Source organism: Streptopelia decaocto, assembly GCF_964273445.1.
Source record: "Streptopelia decaocto genome assembly, chromosome: 18".
NCBI lineage: Eukaryota > Metazoa > Chordata > Aves > Columbiformes > Columbidae > Streptopelia > Streptopelia decaocto.
This window is the reverse complement of record NC_138673.1, coordinates 5,348,026-5,369,767: the sequence shown is the minus strand read 5'-3', so window position 1 is coordinate 5,369,767 and position 21,742 is coordinate 5,348,026. Positions and strand designations below refer to the sequence as shown.

At 58.7% G+C, this 21,742-nt stretch overlaps 3 protein-coding genes across 5 annotated transcripts in view; 2 read left to right on the top strand and 1 right to left on the bottom strand.

Annotated features, from left to right (window-relative positions):
- The window catches only part of AP2B1 (adaptor related protein complex 2 subunit beta 1), a 74,446-nt gene extending 71,550 nt beyond the window's left edge, over positions 1-2,896 (top strand). For all 3 annotated transcript variants that reach the window (XM_082068152.1, XM_082068150.1, XM_082068151.1), the window contains one exon: positions 623-2,896. In XM_082068152.1, coding sequence (XP_081924278.1) covers positions 623-697 — 75 coding nt within the window. In that variant the 3' untranslated portion in view covers positions 698-2,896. The remainder of the gene's footprint in view (positions 1-622) is intronic.
- A 3,161-nt stretch (positions 2,897-6,057) lies between these two features.
- On the top strand, positions 6,058-15,024 carry RASL10B (RAS like family 10 member B). The gene is made up of 4 exons (XM_082068600.1): positions 6,058-6,173; positions 8,347-8,679; positions 11,179-11,303; positions 12,026-15,024. Exons 2-4 carry the CDS (start codon positions 8,464-8,466, stop codon positions 12,294-12,296), a joined length of 612 nt encoding a protein of 203 aa, XP_081924726.1. The 5' UTR covers positions 6,058-6,173; positions 8,347-8,463; the 3' UTR covers positions 12,297-15,024.
- Positions 15,025-16,001: 977 nt separating this feature from the next.
- GAS2L2 (growth arrest specific 2 like 2) lies at positions 16,002-20,088 on the bottom strand (the record flags this gene model as incomplete). Its single annotated transcript, XM_082068784.1, has 6 exons — positions 16,002-17,205; positions 17,363-17,609; positions 17,964-18,060; positions 18,614-18,721; positions 18,834-19,072; positions 19,731-20,088. The coding sequence occupies 6 exons, from the start codon at positions 20,086-20,088 to the stop codon at positions 16,002-16,004; spliced, it is 2,253 nt and encodes a 750-aa protein (XP_081924910.1).
- Positions 20,089-21,742: the final 1,654 nt, after the last annotated feature.

The following is a 21,742-nucleotide window of genomic DNA, read 5'->3' as shown; positions in this document are numbered from 1 at the left end:
CGTGCGCCCATACAGCTGTTCTCTTGGACTTTGCTCCCCTTCTGAGGACCTGTGTATCTGGTATTAGAGGATTTATCTTCTGGTGGAAACTGTTCCAAGCGTTTAAAGAGAAATCCATGGTGTGGGGACCCGCAGGGTGAAAGCAAGCATTGGAAGGTGATTTACAGTGTTTGCACAAGGATTGGTGCCGCAAGCCTGGTGTCAGCCTGACTCTTGCTTTAGAGAGGAGTGACAGCCAAGTTTGTGTCCATCAGGGCTGAGCTGGAAATCATGAGAGGCTCCCAGGTTTAGCGCTGTGATTTACAACAGGAGGGCAGGCAAGTCCCTGGTCTTCATGTCTGTAGGGGCACCCAGATTTGTTAAAGAGGAATGTGGCAGTTTGCCACCCCACCGTGGCAGTTTGCTTTCATATACCTCCTCCTGCTTGTAGCAAGCTCTGAAAAGGCAGTTTGGTGACAAAGCAGTACCCAGGAGAAATGCTCCCGGGTTAGTGTCATCAGCCACGAGCATGATCTGTCCAGTCTGTGCTGCAGGTCAGAGGTTTCCAGTTGCGTTTGTGGAGATGCCGGAAAGCTCCCGCCTTCCTTCGCACCACCGCTAACCTCTCCTCTCCTCTCCACAGCTCTCCCTGAAGTGCCGCGCTCCCGAAGTGTCCCAGTACATCTACCAGGCCTACGATGCCATCTTGAAAAACTAACAGGAGATCAGCCTGTGCCTCACCCTGCAGAAGGAGGGGGGAGAAAGGGGTCCCCAAATCCTCCTTCACCACTGGCGCGGGGAAAAGCACTCTTAACTGGAAGCAGCTGTATTCATGTGTAGGATTTCAGTCAAAGGCACTGATTAAACAAGGTAGCAATTAGTATCCACGTGCTAACGATGATAGGGAACAAAACCCCTTTGATATTTTTAGCGTCCATGGAGTTTGTAACCACTGCTTCAACTACTCTTACGTCCCCCTCTCCCCTCACTCGTCTGTTCTCGTGGGCTTCTCCATTTTGTGCCAATGTTCAGTGTTTTCTAAATGGCTTTAGGCGTAGTTATGATTTTGTAAAATACCGCTCATTGAAAGAAAAAACAAAAAAAACCACACGTCGGCTCATTAAAAGAAGGCAAAAGTGTTGAAAACATACACTGCACTTTATTTTATATTTTTGTACATTTTTTTTGAGTTTTTCTATTGTAATTGGCTTAAAGGGAAGGTGATTCCAAGGAAGTATTGGGAGCCCTGCAGGGACATCAGGCTCTAGCAGGGTGAGCGTGGCCTCGGGGAAGCAGGAACAGAGCCATCGCTTCGCTCCATGGAGGCGGATGGAGCCCTAAAGAGAGGGGTTTTTTTAATTACACTTGTGCTGGCAGACTCAGCTCTGCTTTGGATGGTGTGTTTTCACTCCGACCATCTCCCTGGCTCATTAGCTGCTGATCTGAGAAGCGGAGCTGCTCTTGCGTGGGGAGGAGCAAGGTTGGTAGTGGGACGGGAGCGGATGGAACGAAGGAAACAAGCCCCCTCCTAGAGCAGAAGGCTCTTGCCAGAGCTCCAGGTGTGCTCTCTGCATCCTCATCCATCTGCAGCCCCTCTTCTTGTTCTTTCCATGCCTGCTATGGCCAGGCTGCCTTCTCAGCCGTCCCCGAGCTGTGCCAGTTCCCCCAGTGCTGTGCTGATCCCCGGGGCTGCTGGTGGTAAATCCAAATGTGGCAGTGCTGCTTTGCCGCCGGGGCTGTGGGCATCAGCCATGTCCCTGTGGAGAGGGGCTGCTGCTGGTGTGTCCTGGGGAGCAGGGTGGCTCTCCCCGTTCCCCTGCTGCCCCCAAACCCCTGGCTGTGGCACCATGGGGGACGGTTTGGGTTTGGTGGTGCTTGCACCCTTCCTGGGGACTTCAGGTCCCAGCTGGGCTGAGAGTCGAGCAGGTCATGGAAGCGTTTCTTCCATTTGCAGCTTGGTGAATGGTAATGGGCCAGTTCTTGCTCTTACCCCCTGTCCCGAGCAGCCCCTGGTCCCTCATTTCCTACCTGTCCTTAGGGCCAGGACCGTTTCCCTTGCCAGTCCATGCCTGTGGACTCGCCACATTGCAACCACTAAGTGCTGTGACAGCAGCAGTGAAAGCAAAGCCTCTTGCATGTCCTTGCTCCATCCATAGCTTGTCCTGCTTAAACCAAGCCGCTAACCAAAGCAGCTTCACCCTCCCCAGCATGCTTTGACACCACCTCCTCCCCAGCAAGCAAAGCTCTTCTGCATAGCAACCCCCATGTTGTCTTCTTAGATGCCACATTTAAAGTCAGTAAATGTTTTATGGTGGGAGATGGTTCATCAAGGCTTTGGGACTGGCTGCAACCAAGAAGCCAGTGCTGGGAAAAGGTCACAGTGCCCTGAGAGAGACTCGAGCAGGGCACGGGAGCTGCGGGACCCCGAGGAAAGTGAGGTCTCTCTGTAGGAACCCCTGTGCTCTGGCTGGGGAAAAAGTAGGGCAGAGCTGGAGCGATCCATCCCTTGAGCCCTGCCCATGTGTGCTGGGAGGTGATTTGCCCCAGGAACTTGCAGGGGTCACCACAAAAATCATTAACAGAGCCATTAATGAAGCACTGGCGGCACTGAGTGTGATGCTGTGTTGGGGCAGGGGGAGATGGCAGAGGGTCCAGGAGCAAACACTGAAGCCTCCCTCCACTAAACAGCTGGTGTAGCTTCGATGCAGGGAGGGGATGCTGAGCATCCCCCTCTCTTGCCAAATTCCTTCCCAGCTTTTCGGGCGTGTGGGTGTCTCTGTGCTGCAGGGCAGGGCCAGGGCCCGGTCGGTGGCGTTGCACCCTCCTCTCCCACCATGCCGCTCGTTCGAGTGTTCGCGTAGTTGTGTTGCTCTTCAGGCTTTACCTGCCGTCTGTGTCAATAAACTCATTTCCATGACGCTGTGGCTGTGTGTGGCTCTGTGGGGCTGGGGAGGATCCGATTCCCCTGCTTCGGCCCCTGTCTGCTGGAGCGGGGCTGAAGGCTGGGTTTGTTGGACTGTTCACTTTCTGGGAGCCATTTAGTACTCCTCTTTTCACCAGCCACTTCTCTTCTACAGCAGAGGTCCCCTAAAACAGCTTCTAGGGCTTGCACGGTGAGCAGGTAGCAAGTACCCATGGTCCTCTGCCTCAGGCTGCTGCTCTCTTCTCATCTTGAAGGGTGGCAGGAAAAGGGCCCTGGTTTGCAGGGGACACTGGTACCTTGGCACGGACAGCCTCTGAGGAGCAGGAGTAAGATGGATGTTCCCATTTAGCCCATTCTGGGCCCCAGGTGGGCTGTGTGTAATGTGACCTTACCATATGAGTCGGTGATGCGTTTGGATTGCTCTGGACCAGTGCTGGCATCTTGCAGAGAGCTTTACCCTTGCTTGTCCTGTTTCAGGCAGGATGGGTTTGGCTGCAAAACCTCCACACTGGGCCAGAGCCAAGCTCAAGCAGCACCAAACTCAGCCCTCAAAGTGGCCAGAAATGCATTGACACAAGCAGAAGTTTTGGGAGGTGCTGCTCTCCCACAGAGCAAACCTCCTCCCCTGCCCAGCTCTGGCTTAGCAGCACTTGGAGACTTGATAACATCTACGGTCTGAGGACCAGGGGTGGCAGGTACCGTATCAACCTTTGGTGCACTGCCCAGGGATGGTTTTGCATTAGAAACTGGTATATGTGTCAAGTATTAACAGTGACAGGCTGGTCTGGTGTTACTGGTGTTGCTGTGATGTCTGTTCATGCAGCCCTGGTGTGCCTGGGATGGGCTGCACACCCAGCCCCTGGGGAGGGGATGGGATGGGATGGGATGGGATGGGATGGGATGGGATGGGATGGGATGGGATGGGATGGGATGGGACAGCCATTCCCCACTGTGGATCTGCTCACTCCATGGCAGAGCCTGGGGCAGCGTTTGGCCCAGCAGGAACAAATGCTGCTGTGAGATGCTCAGGACTGGGCCATGTCGGCCACTGCCCCCTTCATGTCTTGTGGCAAAGGGAAAGGTTTATCCCTCCCCTGGTTGTGCCAGGGGCTCCTTGGGGAGAAATCAGTCTGTACTTGCTCATGCCCTGTAAATGGGGACACGCCAACCCCAGGCCCTGCTGTACTATGCAGACTCTGTTTGCTTCAGCGGCATCGTTAGCCTCCGGTGCTGGGAGCTCAGGGGACACAGGTGATCGTCCGGGCTGGGAGCTGCTGTGGGGCTGGATGGTCCCCATGGCCTTCCCTGTTCCTGAGGGGCAGGGACCTCCCAGGTTACTCCTTGCTGCTCTGGCTGGAGATGAGGCCAGCCCTGCTGTGCTGGGGGGGCTCCCCAAAACCCCGCTGCTCCTGCCGGCCTCGCACACATCCTGCTCCGCACCAGTACCAGCATTGGGGGGCAGCAGGTCCCCAAGTCCACGGTGCAGAACGGGGAGAGGCAAGGACTTGCCCAAGGATTTTGGAGGCTGTGGTAGAGGACACAAGAGCGCCTTGATGGATGATTTTAGGTTTGTGTCAGTTGCCTGTCACTGAGGCTGGGATAAGCCTCCCAGCCAGTAGGAACGTGCCAGGATCCAGCCCCGCTCCCCTCCCCCTTGCCTCGTATATTAAATTTCACAAATAAAACTGCAAGTGAAAAGCATCTCAGAGGGAACTGCTAAAAATAGCCCCGAGGCTGGAGCCTGAATTGTGCAGCAGGGTTCACGTGCAGCCGCGATCCCTACCCTCTCCCAGAAATATTCCAGGGCTCAGGGCTGATTTATGGTGATGCAGGGTAGGGAGCTGTGGAAGAAGAATAGCAGCTTGGGCTGGTAATAACCCCCAGGGACACTTAAATATTTCTCTAGCTGTGAGCATCAGGCAGCTCTGCAGGGAAATAAACCCGAAATCTCTGAAAGTCTGGGTGAAAAGTGAGACACAGAAAAGGGGTTTTGGCTCCCATTGCCTGGTACTGAGCTCAGCCCCAGCCTTGGTGCAGATGGCACAGAGACTGTCCCACGTTTTGCCCGCTGCCCTTGTCCCCTGAGCTTTGGGGCTGTGTCTGACATCCCCTTTTCCTCCAGGAAGGACATAGCAATGTGTTTCCACTTATACCCCTGCCTCACCGTTGAGATTATGCTTTCCCCAGCCAAAGGTGTGGATGAGGCTGGGGGAGCCTGGCCACGCCATGGCTGGTGTTCGGGCTCAGCCAAGCCTGTGTCATCAAAACCAGACCCACGGAGACACCCTGGTGTTCATTGGTTTCATGCTGAGGAGCAGAGAGGCACAGGGAGTCCATCAGCAGCCTTTTGCTGGGACCTGGACCATGCTCCCTGGAGGTGCAACCACCATCTTCCTCACCATCCAGCATGCAGGTAAATGCTTGGTGTGGGGTGTCCCAAAAATGCAGATGCCGCAAAAGAAATGTTCCTCCTTTGGTGGGGCCTGGCACCACCCTGAACCGAGAGCACCCTTGGTGGCAGCGGGCACAGAGACACCCCGGCCCTGCCAGCTGGTCCGTGGGCTCACACACAGCAACGGGGTGAAGGGATGTGCCCAAGAGCACACCAAGCAGCAGTGTCGGAGGAGGGAAAGGCTCCCTGGGAGGGGTCCTGCCATCCTCCCCCAAAGGGCTCTGGCCCTAGGGGGCTCCCACGGGGCGGGTATGAAGGCACAGGTGCTGGTTGGCACCGGGGAGGGAAGAGGTGACAGTGTTGCACCCAGCACACTGCAGGGGGGACATGGGAGGGTCTCTTCCTATCGGCACCTCCCCAGAGCCCCAGGAGAAGCTCGTGTCCCTCCTGGCTTCCTGCGACTCGGTCTGGGCATTCCCTCCCTTTTTTCCCGGGCGCTGCCTGCATCCCTCCCCGGGCACCCCCTGCAGCCCTCCCCGGGCATCCCCCGCATCCCTCCCCGGGCGCTGCCTCCATTCCCCCCGGGCGCTGCCTGCCTCGCTGCCTGAGCACCGCCTGCCTCCATCCCCGGCCACCGCCTGCTTTCCCGCCGTGTCCTGCCCGGGCTTCGCTGCCCAGCAGCGGCCGCGCTCCCCGCCCGGCGCCCCCCGCCGCCGCCGCCGCCGCCGTCGCCGCCCGGCCCCTCGTTAGCGCCGCGGCGGGCGGGGGCCGGGCCGGGCCGGGCCGGGGCTCTGCAGCGGGGCCGCCCGCCCCGCACCGGGCTCGCCGCATGGCTCCGCCGCCCGCCGGGGCGCCGCCGGCCCGGGCCGCCGCTGCAAGGTAGGAGGGGACCCCGATGGGGAGCGGGGGGACGGACGGGGGGTAAAGTTGCCAGGGCGGGGGGGTCGGGGCTGGGGGGTTCCCCAGCGAAAGTTGAGCGTCGGTTGCTCCTCGCTCCTCCCCGCGCCGCCGGCCTGGGGGTGCGTGTGTCCCCCTCGGTACCCGCCGACCTCCTCCAGCCGCAGCATCCCCCCGCGGGCCGGTGTCGGGGATGCTGCGCTGCCGCCGCGGCGAGAGCATCCCCCGGGAGGGTCGGGGCGGGATGCGGGGTGCGGGCTGGGGGATGCTGCCACCCCCACCCCGCGGGATCGGGGTTTGTTCCTCCAGCTGCCCTCGGTGTCTCGGGGTGCGGGTGGCGATGGGGTGCCCAAGGTCGCGCCGGGGGCTGGGGCATCCTTGCTGGGAGCAGCCTGCGAGCCTCCACCCGGCCTTGCGACCAGCTGAGCTTGGCCTTGTGCTGAGTATCTGGGGCCCCCGGGCTGCTCCCCACTCTGCTACCCCACCATGGGGCCGCTTGGGCTGCATCCCCCCTCTGTGCCTCAGTTTCCCACGGTGCCATGCTGGCATGAGATGCTCGTGGGCTGGGAGCTGTCAGGTTGGCCTCTCACGCTTTGGGGTGCAAGCCCACTTTCTGGGGCCCATGAGCCAGCTTGCCCCATGCATAGCCCCTGTGTGCCAGCCAGGAGGGGAACAGGCTTTTTGGGGTGGAGGGGGGTGCTCAGCCTGCTCCACAGTCCAGGGCAGCCCCGCACGTGCTGGGTCTCTGGCTGGGTCACTCCATCACCCTCCAGCCCTGCAGAGGAGCTGGGGTTGCTTCTGTGAGGAGGAAGGTTTGTGGGGACGGCATTGTCCCTGCAGCAGAGTGTCCCCCTGGGACCTGCAATGACAGAGCTTTCTGTTGGTGGAGGAAGACCCCACCAGGGCTGGGTTTGGGGGCTCTTTTTCCCCCACACCCTGTTTCCATGTGTGTAGCTCAGAAATGCTCCTCCTGCCATGGCTGGGGTGAGTGGGTCCCCAAGGGCAGTCAGCACCTGAGGGGACCGTCCCAGTGGCACAGTGTGCCATGTCCCCCAGCCCTGGACACACACCCTCCCTGCTGTCCCCAGGGCTGGTCCCCCAGCCCTTGTGTGAGGAGGCTGAGGGTGGTGTGAGCCATGAGCTTGGGGGACCACAGGGGACCTCGATGACCGGGCTTTCCCCAGGGCAAATAACCTCCATCAAACAGTCAGGACAGGGCAGTTTGAACCTGCCACTTTCCGCCACCTCAGGGACTGCTGCCCTGTGCTTTAAGGATGGTTTTCAGGGAAAACAGACCAAAGTATCTCAAATTGGTAAAAGCATCTACACTTTGGGATAAAGCACAAGCTTCTTCCTAGTGATGGGAGTGAGCAAAAATGGGACTTGGCCCCTCACCTTTGCTGTTTCCACCACAGCACCTGGTCAGGAACCAGGTGCCAGCAGGTGTTTGTGCTCCTTGGACTTGGGTTATCACACCGTGTCCCCCCGACACGTGGCCCTGCCCTGGGACCCCTCAGCTCGGCATGTGTGCCGGCACCTCTCGGGCTCACCCTGTCAGCTGGCTCGGAAATTAGCCTCCATCAAGTTAATTGCCAAACCGCTCAAAGCCTGAAATTAAACTTTAAAGCTGTCGCTCCCAGGCACAGAGCAATCCCCCCCTCACCCTCCCTGCCCCAGCAAAAGGCAATTCTGTCTGTCTAAGCATAGGGAAGATGGATTTCCCAGATCAGGGCGGCACCAGGATGGAGCAGCTGGTGACAGTCCCCACAGGTGCAATAGGACAAGTCCCCAGCACAGCCCAGGATCCTGCTGCTGCTGGGCTGGGCAAAACCTTGAGCCGCAGATGGTTCTTTTCCCAGAGGTTTCATTCCTCCTGTACCAAAAAGGCTGAATGTGGCCATGAGAACCTTCCTAGGACAAAGGTTACTTAAATCCTCACTCTCTTTGGTAGGAGCCTCTAAGGGGACCCTGAGGTCTTGCAGTGCTGAGTCCCTGGCCGGGGACATCACCCAGCCCTGGGGGATGCTCCTGCTCCCAGAGGACAGACATAACCCTTTTCCATGGCTTCCTGCTTGGAAAAAAATATCACCTGAAGCAGCAGCGAGGTCTGCCAGGGTGTCTCCAGGGTCTGACTGACTTCTCCTTGGCCTTGCAGTGACAGGCTGTCCCGGAGGGGAGATGCATTCTGAATGGGGCTGAGGCCCCCCGCACGGGAATATGCAGCCTCAGCGCCAGGGGGGCAGCACCAGGGCAGCGGCCGGCGTGTGGCGGCATGGTGGCAACGTTCAAGATCGCTGTGCTGGGAGCCCAGGGCGTGGGCAAGAGTGCCATAGTCCGGCAGTTCCTCTACAACGAGTTCAGCGAGGTCTGCGTGCCCACCACGGCCCGCCGCGTCTACCTGCCCGCCGTCGTCATGAACGGCCACGTCCACGACCTGCAGATCATGGACTTTCCCCCCATCACCGCCTTCCCCGTCAACACCCTGCAGGTAGGGGTGCACCCAGCTCTGTGCCCGGGGACCCCCATGTTGGGGGGTCTCGGGTGATGGGGTGGTGGGGTTTTGCTGTATAACCCTGTGGGGTCCCAGTTCCTCCTCATTGGGGGATGTTTCTCCTTCTGCTGGTGCAAGGGATCGCATCGTCATGGCCACCAGCTGAGCTGGCCCAGGATGAAGTGTGTTTTGCAGCTTTTTCACCTAAAATGATGGCAAATGAAGGAAGGACAGCATCCCACTCTTGTCCAGCTGGGTGGTGGATCCCAGAGCACTGGGATCCAGTTCCATCGCTGTCAGAGCCGGGGCCAGCGAAGGGCTGGGGTAGTGTGGCCAGAGCATTCAAGTGAAAATGTGGCGTTCCTGGAGAGCCCCCAATGCACCCACTGCCTGAGCCAGGTGAAGCAAGGCTGCTTGTCCCCTCCTGGGGTGGCCGTCACCTCCCAACACTGCCCGGGCTTGTCCCTGGGACACCGAACCCACCAGCTCTTCCTCAAACCCCAGTGCTCTCAGGCTCTGCCAAAACAGCCCCAAAAGGCAGCAAGGGGGTTGGAAAGCCTTGCTACTGGTGCTGGCCACTTTGGGGGGCTTTAATGGGGAAAAAGAGGATTTTAAGCTCATGCCATGGCCCCATCCTGGGGACACAATTTGTGCCACTTGCTGCAGGGAAAGGAGCTGTGGTCACAGCCATGCTGGAGGGCAATGCCACCAGTGGTAGCACCTTGCTGGGAGCTGGGCTCTCTTATATTTTTAATTCATATTATATTGCTCCCATGCCCAACAGAGACAGGGTTACAGGGCCCTTGTAGTGCTCCAGGTTTCCCCTGTGCCATCAGACAGGAGGAAAAGTGAGCACTCCAGGGGCGAGGAGGAGGTTTAAAAATTAATCGGCGTGTGCAGGGAATTAAAGGTCAGTGCGAGAGACAGCCCAAAATAGCAAAGGGTAATTTATTGACACAGCAGCCAACGCTAACATGCTCGATTAACTCCCTGCCTCGCTGCGCTCAAGAGGAGACGGCTGGTGGGAACAGATGGAGGTTTCCAGGGTGGTCGGGGGGTTGGCTCCAAGGGGAAAGGAGAGGGCCATGGTGGGGAATGTGGCTCTGCCTGCTGGGAAGCATCTCTGGGCTCTGCTCTGTGCCCAGGAGCAGCATCTCTGTGGTGATGTCCTGGGAGAGGAGCCGGAGCTGGTGGCTCCCCAGCATCCTCCTCCCGCACGTGTCCAGGCGGGATGCAGAGCATGAGCCTCCTCCAGCCCCGAGCATCCCGGGAAACCTACCCTGCAAAGGGGAAACCATCCCAACGTCACGGCGCCGGAGCGTGCTGCACCCCAGTGTGCTGGAATAGCTGCAAATTCTTAACCTCTCAGGTGTATCAGGACTCCGAGTAACCTGGGACGCTGCCACTTCATCCGCCTGCAGCTCTGACACCGCGGAGCTGCACAGCATCTCCTCCCTGCGGCGAGGGGCTTGTGTCGTGCTGCTCCCTCCCAGCTCCTTCCCGTGCTGCGGGCTGCGATGGACACCAACCTGCCCCCCAAAACTTCCCTTTTCCCACTTTTCTTCAGTCCTATGTCTTCCCGTTTTGCCTCATTCTGATGATGAACTCAGAAAGGGCTGATTCACGGTGCTGAAGAGGTTTGCTTGGGGAGAAGCGATTCCTTTCCTCCCTGGTGCATCGTTCTCTCCAGCCGCACTCAGGGTTTGCGGTGCTGCCTGCCATGGGCTGTGATTCCTGGTGTCACTGCAGCTGCGACACCACTGCTGGGGGTGGGAAAGGGCCTGAATTGGGGCAGATTTTCACTCCTCTAGCATGGAGAAAAAATACTGCTATTCCTGGAAACCCAAAGCTTTCCTAACAACATGTATTTCTTACAGCTCTGAATTCTGGCTGTGGACAGGCCACGCTCAACTGCTTCTGCCCCAGCTCCTGATCTCACCCTTGCAGACCCCTCTCCCGAGCAGCCACAGCTCCCCTCCTGTCCCCATGTCCCCTCCAAAGAGCTCTGCTGTCACCTTCCACCTCTGACCCATGGAGCTGCTGGTCCATCACCCTCAGCAATGAGGGTCAGGGCCAGGCTGAGCCCCACCCAGCCCCCAGCACCCTCCTCACCCACCCTGCCCAAAACGCAGGGTGCCTCACTAATTAACACACCCAATTAGCAGCTCTGGGGGTGAAGCTTTTACATCCAAGGCAGGCTGGAACCTGGAATTGGGGCTGAGAAATCCCATTCTCTCTCCTCTGGGTTAACGAGGGGGATAAGGGATCTCCAGAGATGTGGGGGTGGCTGAAGGGGCACGGGGGGCAGACGCAGCTGTTGCAGGGATGGGTTGGGTGAGCTGGGTGCTGGGTGTCAGGGCTGGGGGGGATGCAGCCCCCTCACTACCTCCCAGGACAGCAGCCTTCTTGGTGTGCCCGGCCCCACAGCGATGCGGGGCATCCCCTGGGCACGGCGACGGGGCTGAGCCAGGATTGATCCCTCTCTGCACCTTGCAGGAGTGGGCGGACGTGTGTTGCAGGGGGCTCCGGAGCGTCCATGCCTACATCCTGGTCTATGACATCTGTTGCTTTGACAGCTTCGAGTACATCAAAACCATCCGCCAGCAGATCCTGGAAACGAGGTAGGGACACACTTTGCCAAGGGGGGCATCCCCGCAGGGCTCCACAGGGGTGGTACAGCTCGACCTGGTGCTCCCTGGCTCTTGGCATCAGAGAAGGGCCTGATAAGAAAGATGGGGACAGACTTTTCAGCAGGGCCTGTTACAACAGGACAAGGGGTGGTGGTTTTAAACTGAAAGAGGGGACATTCAGGTTAAACATGAGGAAGAAATTGTTGTCCCTGAGGGTGGTGAGAGCCTGGCCCAGGTTGCCCAGAGAGGTGGTGGATAAACCATCCCTGGGGACATCCCAGGCCAGGCTGGACGGGGCTCTGAGCAACCTGAGCTGCTGAAGATGTCCCTGCTAATGAAAGGGGTGGCACTGGGTGACCTTAGGAAGTCCTTTCCAACTCAAACTATTCTATGATTCTATGAGGTATTAGAGACTGGAATAAAGCCGCTTTGCAGGGCTGGGAGCCCAAAAGCAAAAGTAAATCTGGACCTGAAGGCAGAAGGAGCAGGATGCTGGGCAGGTATCTCCTGCGGGTGAGAGCAGCCATCCCTGTGTCTGGCACGGTGGGTGGCTGGCCACAAAGAGGGACAAGGGACAGGCCAAGAGGAGATATGTGCCTCCCATTAAGCCAAAGCCAAGAGCCAATTTGGGACAGATTGGGGTCCGCGGGCTGGTTGGTCATCACTCTGTACCCCATCCCCTTCTGTCCTCCCTCACCACCTGCCCTCCCCAGGGTCATCGGCACTTCGGAGACGCCCATCATCATCGTGGGCAACAAGCGGGACCTGCAGCGGGGCCGGGTGATCCCGCGCTGGAACGTCTCCAACCTGGTGAAGAAGACGTGGAAGTGCGGCTACATCGAGTGCTCGGCCAAGTACAACTGGCACATCCTCCTGCTCTTCAGTGAGCTCCTCAAGAGCGTGGGCTGTGCCCGCTGCAAGCACGTCCACACCACCATCCGCTTCCAGGGGGCCCTGCGCAGGAACCGATGCACCATTATGTGAGCCCCCCTGCCCCAACGGACCATCCCCACACCCTGTCCTGGGGGACCGCAGCTCCTCGGCCAGCACTGGTGTCCCTGCTCGCCAAGAGGGTGATGCTGCAGCTGGGGCTGTGCCGAAGGCACCTCGGGGTTTGCTCCCCGACCAGTGCTGGCACCCTGCGGTGACATGTGGGGACAGTGCACCTTGGGTGGTGCAGGGCAGGGTGATGCGGTGGCCACTGGTGGCCTGGAGGTAGTGAGGGGTGAGGGAGGACTCAGCTGAACCCCCAGCCCTCCCTGAGCCTCTGGCGCTTGTGGCCAAAGTCGTCCTGGGGGGTTTGTGTCTCTGCCGTGCCTGAATTGCCACATGGCACAGGGGGGTGGAGGAGACACCCCAGACAGTGCCCAGAGCTTGGCTGTTGGCTCCGTCCTCGCCAGCTCCTGCTCCAGCATCGCAGGGGCAACTCTTGCTGCTGCCATCTCCAGTCCCTGGAAGGAAATTGCCCAGCGCCTGTGGCCCGATGCGATTGAGGTGGCTCCATCAGCAGGGCAGAGCAGAGATAAAAGTCCAGTTTTTTTCCCTACGTAGCTGGGATTTCTCCCCTCGGAGGGCAGAGCAGCTTACATGGGCTCTCTTCTGGCTTGGCTGGGTTGGATTTCCAGGCAGAATTTCTGGATGAAAGCAAGAAAGGGGGAAAAAAATAATAAATCAAGCCCCCATCCTGCCCTTTACATCCTCCTGGGGTGCTGAGTGCTGCTTACCCAGGGCTTCGAGTTCCCTGTCTGCTCCGGTGCAGCCAAGGAAGGCTTCTCCTCCCCACCAGCCTGTCGAACACCAAAAAATCCCCAGGCGCTCCTCGCCGGGCAGGTCACCCCTCCGCTACCTCGCATCCCGGGCTCCGTGGGCGACCGGCTTTGCACAGCTCCGACCCAAACCCCCGGCGTCCCCTGGGCAGGCAGGCAGCCCCCCCCGTGCCATTGCAACCGCCAGCGGTGCCGCGAGGTGGCTTTGACCCACGCCGGGCTGCCCCACGGCCACGCTCACCTCCATGCCCAGGAGACAGCGGCGGTGCCAAGGCAGCCTCCGAAGCAATAGGGAGCTGGAGTTGCATTTCCAGTTGCATTTCCTTTTTTCTTTTTTTTTTCCCTCTGTGCACATCCCTAATAGCAAAGTGAGCCCCCCCCCTGCCTTTTTCTTTTAATCTTTCCGCTTGTTTCTAAACCAGACTTGCAGCTCACCTGCGTCTTGTCCTGCGGGGTGGGTGGCAAAGTGCAGCCCGCGTTAGGAAATGGTATCGGGCTGGTGATGGGTGAGCAGGAGACCGAGGGAGTCTTGGTTCCTCCTTCTTGGCTGCTCCCTGTGAGACATGGGCAAACACCATCCTCACCCCCCGAGGCAGGATCTGAGGCTGGTCCATCCCCCAGCAAAACCATCTCAGTGATTTCTGCGCTGCAGGGATTCAGCAGTAAAGCAAAGGGGTGCCAGCCCCATCTCTCCCCCCACAGCCAGGTTTCCATCCAACAGAAGCTCTCGGTAACACTTTCTATCAGGTGTAGGTCCAGCTGAGCTCCATCTCGGAGCATTTCACCGCCCCATCACTGGGGCCATGCGCTGGCCTGCAGTCCAAATGCCACGGGGCTTGGCGGGGGGTCAACCTCACTCTTCTTTTTCCACCCCCAGCAGCCCCTTCAGGAATGAAATCCCATTCCCCTTGCTCACCCCCAAAATTTTTAAAAAGGGAAAAAAAAAAGAGAGAAAAGACAATGGAGGGACACAGGTGTGTCTCAGAGCCCCAGCAGCAGCACCCATCACCATCCCTCGCCTTCACGGCAAGCCTACCACCCCTCCACCCCAGCCTCGTCTCCTGAGGATTTATTAACATGTGTAAGTCCACGTTATTGGTCTCTGGCTAGCTTTCTCCCTCCAAATTGTTTGAGAAGGAAAAACTTTGGTAAATGCTAATAATAAAGCATTTATGAAGTGCTTCGACGTACACATATCAACGACTTAGCCAATACATTGTTTGTTATAACCCTGTAGCCTACAGTTTATAGCACAATTAGTTACAGGTTTTTATAGCATCTATTTAGTATTTTGAAAAAAAAAAAAAAGGTTATAAATATAATTGTTATATTCTATTGTACTTTATAGACAGAGAAAGTTATATTAGTAATAATAACTCTCACTGCTTCGACAGCATTTCCCAGCTCCTGAAAAAAAGAGGGCTATAAAGAGCTACTTTCCCAAGAGCCCAGGAAGGGGCAGGTGGTGGCACCCGCTGGGTGCAGTAGGGGAAACTGAGGCAGGGAGGTCTGGTGCGTGGCCAGGCTGGCGGGGATCAGAGCAGCCAGGAGCACAGCAGCAGCCTCAAGCAACTCACACCTTGCCCCTACTCACACCCTTACTACACAGTGCTACTACTCACCCAATGCCACCCTGGTCCTGCTAAAAAACAACGTGTTCCTGAGCTTGGGAGAGGCTGAGGATGTCCCCACTGCTGTCCCCAGGGCAGTGCTGGGTTCCTGCCCCCATGTGCATGGTGCCACAGGAGGTGATGCCTGGGTTGGGTCCAGCCCTGGCAAGGATGCTTCCGTCTCCTCCTCCTCCTCCTGCCCCGATGAGCGTCCCGGTTGCCTGGACTTGGCTTTCCTTTCCCCCCCTGGACTTCTTGTCAGAGATTCCTGAGGTGTGTACACAGCCTGTAATGCCCTGCACCCCCTTCTTTGAAATCAAATTAAAAATCAGGTCTGTCCCCCTTGTTCTGTACCCGCCTGGCTGCTCTTTGCCTGTGGTGCCGAATTGCTCCCCACCCCACTGCCGCTCTCACAGTGGGAGGCAATGGGCTGAGTTGGGAGAGTTTGTTTCTTCCCTGCAAAATGAGTGTTTTTACGAGCAGGATTTGCGTCTCCAGGGCCATGGCGCTCACCCTTGCTGCTCCCCTGCAGGGCTGTGGGTCTGGCTTCATCCTCTCTCAGACAGTGGAGAGCGTCTGGTCCCCACGGGACCCTCGCAGGGGTGTTTGCTGAGCACACAGACAGCAGACTGGCAATGCTAAGTCTCTTCACCAGCCATCACCCCCAGCAGGATTATCCCATCCCCCTCCCAACCCACACAGAAATGATTCTGAAACAGAGGAACTTTGGTACATCTCTATTGCATAAACAATATTGCCAGGTCCATGGCTGCAGGCCTTGGTGACATCCATCAACCTGACCATCGCCACCAAGGTGACCACCTACTCCACCCAGGTGTCCCACCTCTGGCCATAAAGAAGTCCGTGGGGCTCAGTAAGCGTCACCTCCGGTGAGTCCCCTGACCTGAGTGACTCAAGCACTCATCAAGGCTTTGGTGCTGTAAGACACACGGATCATTAGTCCCATTATACAGATGGGGAAGATCAAGGTACAAGATGGTTTGCACGCTTGGATGTCAGATAGGGGCCAGCTGCACCCTTCTTCCCTGCAAAAAAGTGCCCCATTCTCTTGATTTGGAGCTGGATTTTTCCACCCAAACCAGTATGAGAATGCCTGTTTAGGAAGACAATTACCAGTCCAAAATATAATACCTCTGGAAAGGTGATACAGTTCTGAAGAGCAAGGGGGGACTCCCAGGTCACCCAGAAGCAAATCTATCACGCTGACCACAGGCACCACAGCTCCAGCTTCAGCATCGCTCCCACCTTCAGACAAGTGAGGGGTCCATCCCTGCCGAAACTGGGGGTGGGGGTCAGACCCACGCCTCCTCATCATCCTCGGTCAGCCAGGCGCCGCTGTCGGCTGGCGAGTCCTTGGCCCCAGGGTGCACACGGCCAGGCTGGGGGTGCCGGGAGGGTCGTGGGGGGCAATGCTGGCCACGGTGGATGGCAGGGCGAGGGATGCGCGAGGGGCTCTTGCCCGGCCTGTGGTCCCGCCGGGGACGTGCCTTGGGCCGCAGCTTCAGCTTGTAGATGGAGGGCACACGCTCGGGTTTCTTCAGGCACCGACGAGGCTTGGGGACGTTGCTGGCCCTGGCTCCCCGCGGGGTCTGACCCCTCACTCCAGACCCCTCAGCTTCCCCCCCGACTAGGGGGGCAGTGGGCTGTGGGGTGGTTTGTGGGGGTGTTTTGGGGACCCAGCTGCCCAGCCCCACAGGACGCAGGGGCTGCCGCCCACGGGAGAGCTCCTCCACCACCTTGCTGTAACCAGGGGGCCGCATTTGGCCCCAGCACCCCTGGAGCCTCTCGCACCCCCCACCGGGGCCACAGGCTCCCCCTGGTTTGTCTGCTGGCCCCTTGGAGCCATTGACACTCCCAGTCTGTGGGCTGGTGGCCGGGTGGCATCTCTGGGTCCCCTGGGGACCCCTCCCAGCATCACAGCCCTTGCACCCATTTGCAAAATGGGCCAGAGGGGTGGGGGCCCGGGCGATAGCTGAGCTGGCTTTGGTGGGGGGTTTAATGCTGCTGTTCTGTTTCAGAAGCTGGCTGGAGGAATTTTGGGGTGAGGGCGGTTGGCTGCAGCCAAGGGCTCCCTGTCTCCCTTCCTGTGGGCTTTTCCAGTTCTGTGAGTCTCCCCGGGAATCCTGGTGCGGGGAGGGGGCACGGACCTTGATGGGGCTGGGGGCATGGGGTGTTGCTGCAGCAGGGACCTCCCCGTCCTGTGGTTTGGCAGCCATCACCGACAATTTGCCTCCTTGCTGGGTGCTTTTTGGAGGTGCGGAGGTCAGCCGGCTGCTGGGTGCTGGGGACCTTCCCCGCATCGATGCCATGGGGGTTTTCCCTGGGGTGCTCCCACACAGCGCCTTGGGGACCCCCACATTGTCCTGTGTGCGGGGGACCAGCCGGGAAGGGGTGGGTGCCCGGCACATCGCCCTACAGCCGGGGGAGCTGGGTCGAGTGGGTGATATGGACGGTGGCGGCTGCTTCCCTGAAAGGGTGGCCGGTGACTCCTGTGTCCTGCAAGGAGAGAGAACAGAGAGAGGCTGGAGAGCTGCTGTGTGCCCCCTCCATCCTGCCTGGTGCTGGGCAGCTCTGGAAGGGAGGGGAAAACATTCAGGGATGGGAGATAAACTGCTACAAAACTTGGGACATGAAGCATCTCTGCACTGCTCACCTGCCCGAAGGGACCCTCTGGGGCCGTGCTGGCTCCCGGCGAGGGCTGTCACCCGGCGAGGGGGTGGCAGGGGAGCGGGGGCCAGAGGGGACACGGGACCTCCAGGTGACAGGGGGCAGGGGGCTCTGTGAGCGGCTGACCAGCAGTCGGGGCTGGGGCTGGCCGCAGGCCTGTGGGGCCGAGCACAGATGGATCTCGTGTTGCACTGGCTGCTGGGGGCTCTTGCTTTTCCAGGCTTGTTTATGAGCTGCGGGGAAAACAGGGTGAATCAGCATCCCTATTCATTGCACCCAGCCCCACGTGCAGCCCACCCAGCCCATGCTCAGCATCCAGCCCCCTGGGGATGCTGGTGCAAACCTGCACGCCCTGCAAACGGACTTTTGGGGTCTGGCTCCTTCCAAAAGTCTGCTGTGACCTCTAGTGGCCACCAAAGCCAGAGACTCCCCAGATCCAGGCATCTCCCAGCAAAGCAGCAAGGCATCGCATTAAGGCAGCCTCCCACACCTGCAAACACCTTCAAAAGTACTGAGACCCAGGAGGGACATCCCCCCCACCCCAGCCATGGGGCAGAGCCACGGGGTTTGGGGACACGGGGACTCACAGAGCGAGGTGCAGCGACACGGGTCGTGCTTGTCCAGGTAGTGCTCCAGCGTGTCCCAGCCGCCCCCGACCCGCACCATGATGTGCTCTCGCAGGATCTGCACGGGATGCCGTGAGCTGTAAGAGCTGCACCCCTAGGATACCCCACTTCCTCACTTATTTTAAAACTGAGCAAGCCACAGGCTTGCTCTAAGTGCCACCGGGTCTCTCAAAGGACATTTTCATCTGCAGCTCAGTGCCACCGAGGCAGGGAGGGTCTCAGCTCTTGCTGCCATCCCGATGGGCATGTTTCATCACTCCAAGGAGGGCAGGGAGCCTTTTGGGAAGACCCCTCTCCAACACGTTGTGCTGAGCCCAGGAAGGCCAGGCTTAGGGATAGATCCAGGCAGAGACAGAGCATCCCTGTGCTCCCATTGCTGTGTAAGGCCTGGCTCTGGTTTGGCGTGGGACAGGGGGTTTTGTCCCATACATGTGGGTGGTTACATCCATGCAAACATGTACTGCAGGGCTGAGCTTCCTTGCTTGGGGGATAATGGTCAAAAACCCCACATTGGCCCCATTTTGAGAGCTGGATTATGGAAGAGGCTTCATGGGAGCAGAGCAGGATTCCTGGTGCCTGTGCCCTAAAAGTACAGGGGGAAGCACACTCACCCGGACAAAGATGAGAGTGTCGGAGTCTCCCACGCGGTACTTCCCTTCTGATATCTTGATCATGGGGAACTGGATGGGGCAGGTACAGCGGCTCACCAGGTGCTGGACCTGCGGGCAGAAGGGATGGGTCCTCACCAGGGTTCCTGGGAAGGCTCCTGGGGCAGCCACCCCCACCTTCATCCCCATCTTCACTCCCATCCTGCTCCATGCCCGTTCATACCATCTGGTCGAGGTTGTGGAGGTCCCGTGGTTTTCGGGGGGGCCGAGACAGGGGTCTGTCTGTGGGTGGCAGGTCCAGCTCCTGGCGGATCTCCTCCTCAATCTCCTCCTCCATCTGCACGAGGGTCGGGGCGCGCATGCCAAAGCGGGCAGCACGGCGTGCCAGCTCCAGCAGGCACAGCACGAAGTTCTTCTCATTCTTCCTCAGCACCAGGTCCTCGGTCTCGAACATCAGAACGTCTGGGGCAGCAGAGGGGTGGACTGAGCCAGAGTGGACATGTGGGGATGGGGATGAAGGGGACGGGGGGCACAGGTGGCGTTAAAACCCGCCTGAAGGGATGTTATTTCCTGGAGCTATCCTGATAGAAATATGACTGGGTCCAACAAGGGTTGGGATAAATTTATGGAAGAAGAGCCTTTCCCTTGAGCATCTGCCAGCAAAGGCGCTATGGCTGTTTCATGGCATTCCAAATCACAAACTTCAGCAGCTGGATGCGCTGAGGATGTCACTCCATGCCCATGTTCTTCCCGGGCACATACCAGTGGTGGGGACATGGTGACAGACCCCTTGCTCAGAGCCAGCACCTCTCCTGATGCCCCTACAGCCAAGACGGTGCTGTGCATGGCCATGCTGCAGCGTGTACCCTTTCCATTTCCATCGCCCCCAGCACATATTTGCACCCAAGCAAACACGCCCACCACATGCCAGCACCCTGCAAAGCTGCTGCCGAGCCCAGAGGAGCTTGTGCAAGAAATCCCAGCTCAGGGACGGTGCTGCCCAACACTGGGGTGGCACTGAATTCGGGGGACACAAGGGAAAGAACCTGGTGTGATGTCAGGAGCAGCTGGAGGGGAATTGCACATGGGGACACAGGGCAGCTGGAGCCCAGTGTCTTACCTTTAATATCCATCTCCTTCCTGCACCACTGGATGAAGTTGGAGACGTTGTCCCTGGCCTGGAAGGTGCCTGGCTGTGCCGCGGGGTTGCAGGTGACTCCGGCAGCGGGCAGGCGGAGGTGACGGGCCACGTCGGGGCAGGCACGGGCGAACTCCCCGGCCTCGTGGGTGACGTTGTTGGCGTGGGAGCAGAGCACGGCCCCCGTCTCCAGCACCTCCATGAAGGTGCCCACCTCAATGTCCAGGCCATACAGCTCCTTCAGCCACTCGGCCAAGTCCTCCTTCATGGCGTAGAGGTACTGCTCGCTGGACCCATAGGGACGGATGCTCCGCACGGTGGCACATGGTGTCCCCCACATTTTGCCATAAGACTGGGAGGAGATCGAGGAAAAAGGGTGATGGGGACACGGGTGATGGGGTCACGGGGAGCTGCCCCAGGCTGTGTCCCCAGCCCACCCCCCATCAGCCACACTCACCCGGTGCTGCTTGCTCTCTGTCACCCAGGACAGTGACTCTGGTGACACTGTCCCAGCACTGGAGCTCTTCGCAGTTGAAAAGGAAATCACCCTCCTGGGCAGTGGGTGTTTTGTTTCCTTCCCAAGTGCTGTTCCCTTCTCCTTGGTGACAAGGGACCGGCTGCAAACACTCCCCATTAACCCTTCAGGGCCCGTTCCACTGCCCGCAGCCCTGTTCCTCCTGCCCCAACCCCTCCGAGCGGGTTTTCCCCCAAGGTCCCTGGCTCTGGGGAGGGCAGGGGTAAAAGAGCAGTTCTTCAGCATCCCGAGTTGTTCACAACCCCAAAAGAGGGGGAATTTGTCCCCTCCCCACCATCCCTGCACCCAGCTCCACCACAGGTGGGTTGACATGGGGGCCCTACAAGATGCATCTTCGGGGCTTGGTACAACTGAACTCATAGCCCTGGTGCAGCCAGAGGGGTCTTGTCACCCCCAAAGGTTGGGGCCAGAGGGGTCCCTGCAAGGACCCCCTCCCTGGGGTCTCCTTTTGCTGGAGCACTCATACCACCCCTTGGTGGGAGCTGGGAAGCCCCACAACATGCAACGTGCCAGGGCTCGGCCCGAGTCCTGAGGAAACGTAGCAGCTCCACCTGCAAATCACAGCACAAATCTATCAGTCCTCTCCCCAAAACCTCCTTCCGGATAAAAACAAAACAAAACCAAAAAACACAAGGGTATTTTATTTGCATACCTGCCTTTTTCTCTGCACTGTGCTCCCTTGCAAACTTCTTCATGAATTGCCCGTGACAGCGATGTCTTCAGCAAAAGGCGAGCTCCTCCATGGGTGGCGTCACTCCAGGAGCTGGGGCTTTAAGCAAATAACTACAGGGGTGAGTGGGCACCGCTGGGAATGTTGGGGAGTCCCTCCCTAAGCCAGGCCTTGCAGAGCTGCCCCAGCACCCAGGTACTTCTGCAAAACCTAAATCTACGAGGGATGTTCTCACCCCTTGGGAGTGAAATGGTGTCTCTCATGAGCTGGGGGGGCTTCTTGCTGTGTCAGGGGACCCTGTCACCTCCCTGGCGCCAGCTGCTGATGGCAGCTGGATCAGCCCGTGTCATTTTGGGGGAGGAAAGGCAAGAATCCCAGCAATTCCGCAGGCTGGTCGGAGGAGTCTGCGTCTGGTGTGTCCTGCTGGGCTCCCCCAGAGAAAAGGACCCTTGTGACACAGGATTTTCAGCCAGGGTACCCAGTGAGACTGACTGCATGGCTCAGGGTGTGGATCCATCTTCCCTGGACACCCCCAGACTCGTGGGGTGCGGGCGATGTGGCACAGTCACCCCATCTCTGCCAGCAACACTGTGCTCAGCCCCAGCCCTGGTGGCACCACTTGTGACCCCCAGGCATCCCCACAGCACACAGTCCTAGCAAACACACCGTGGCAAGCAAGGGAGGAAAAGAAAAACCCAAAAACGGGAGAGGATTTGAGGTTGTCCTGTCCTCAGTCTCCAGTCCCACAGCAGAAGGGATGCCTGGCTCCCTCCTAAGGGGACACAAACA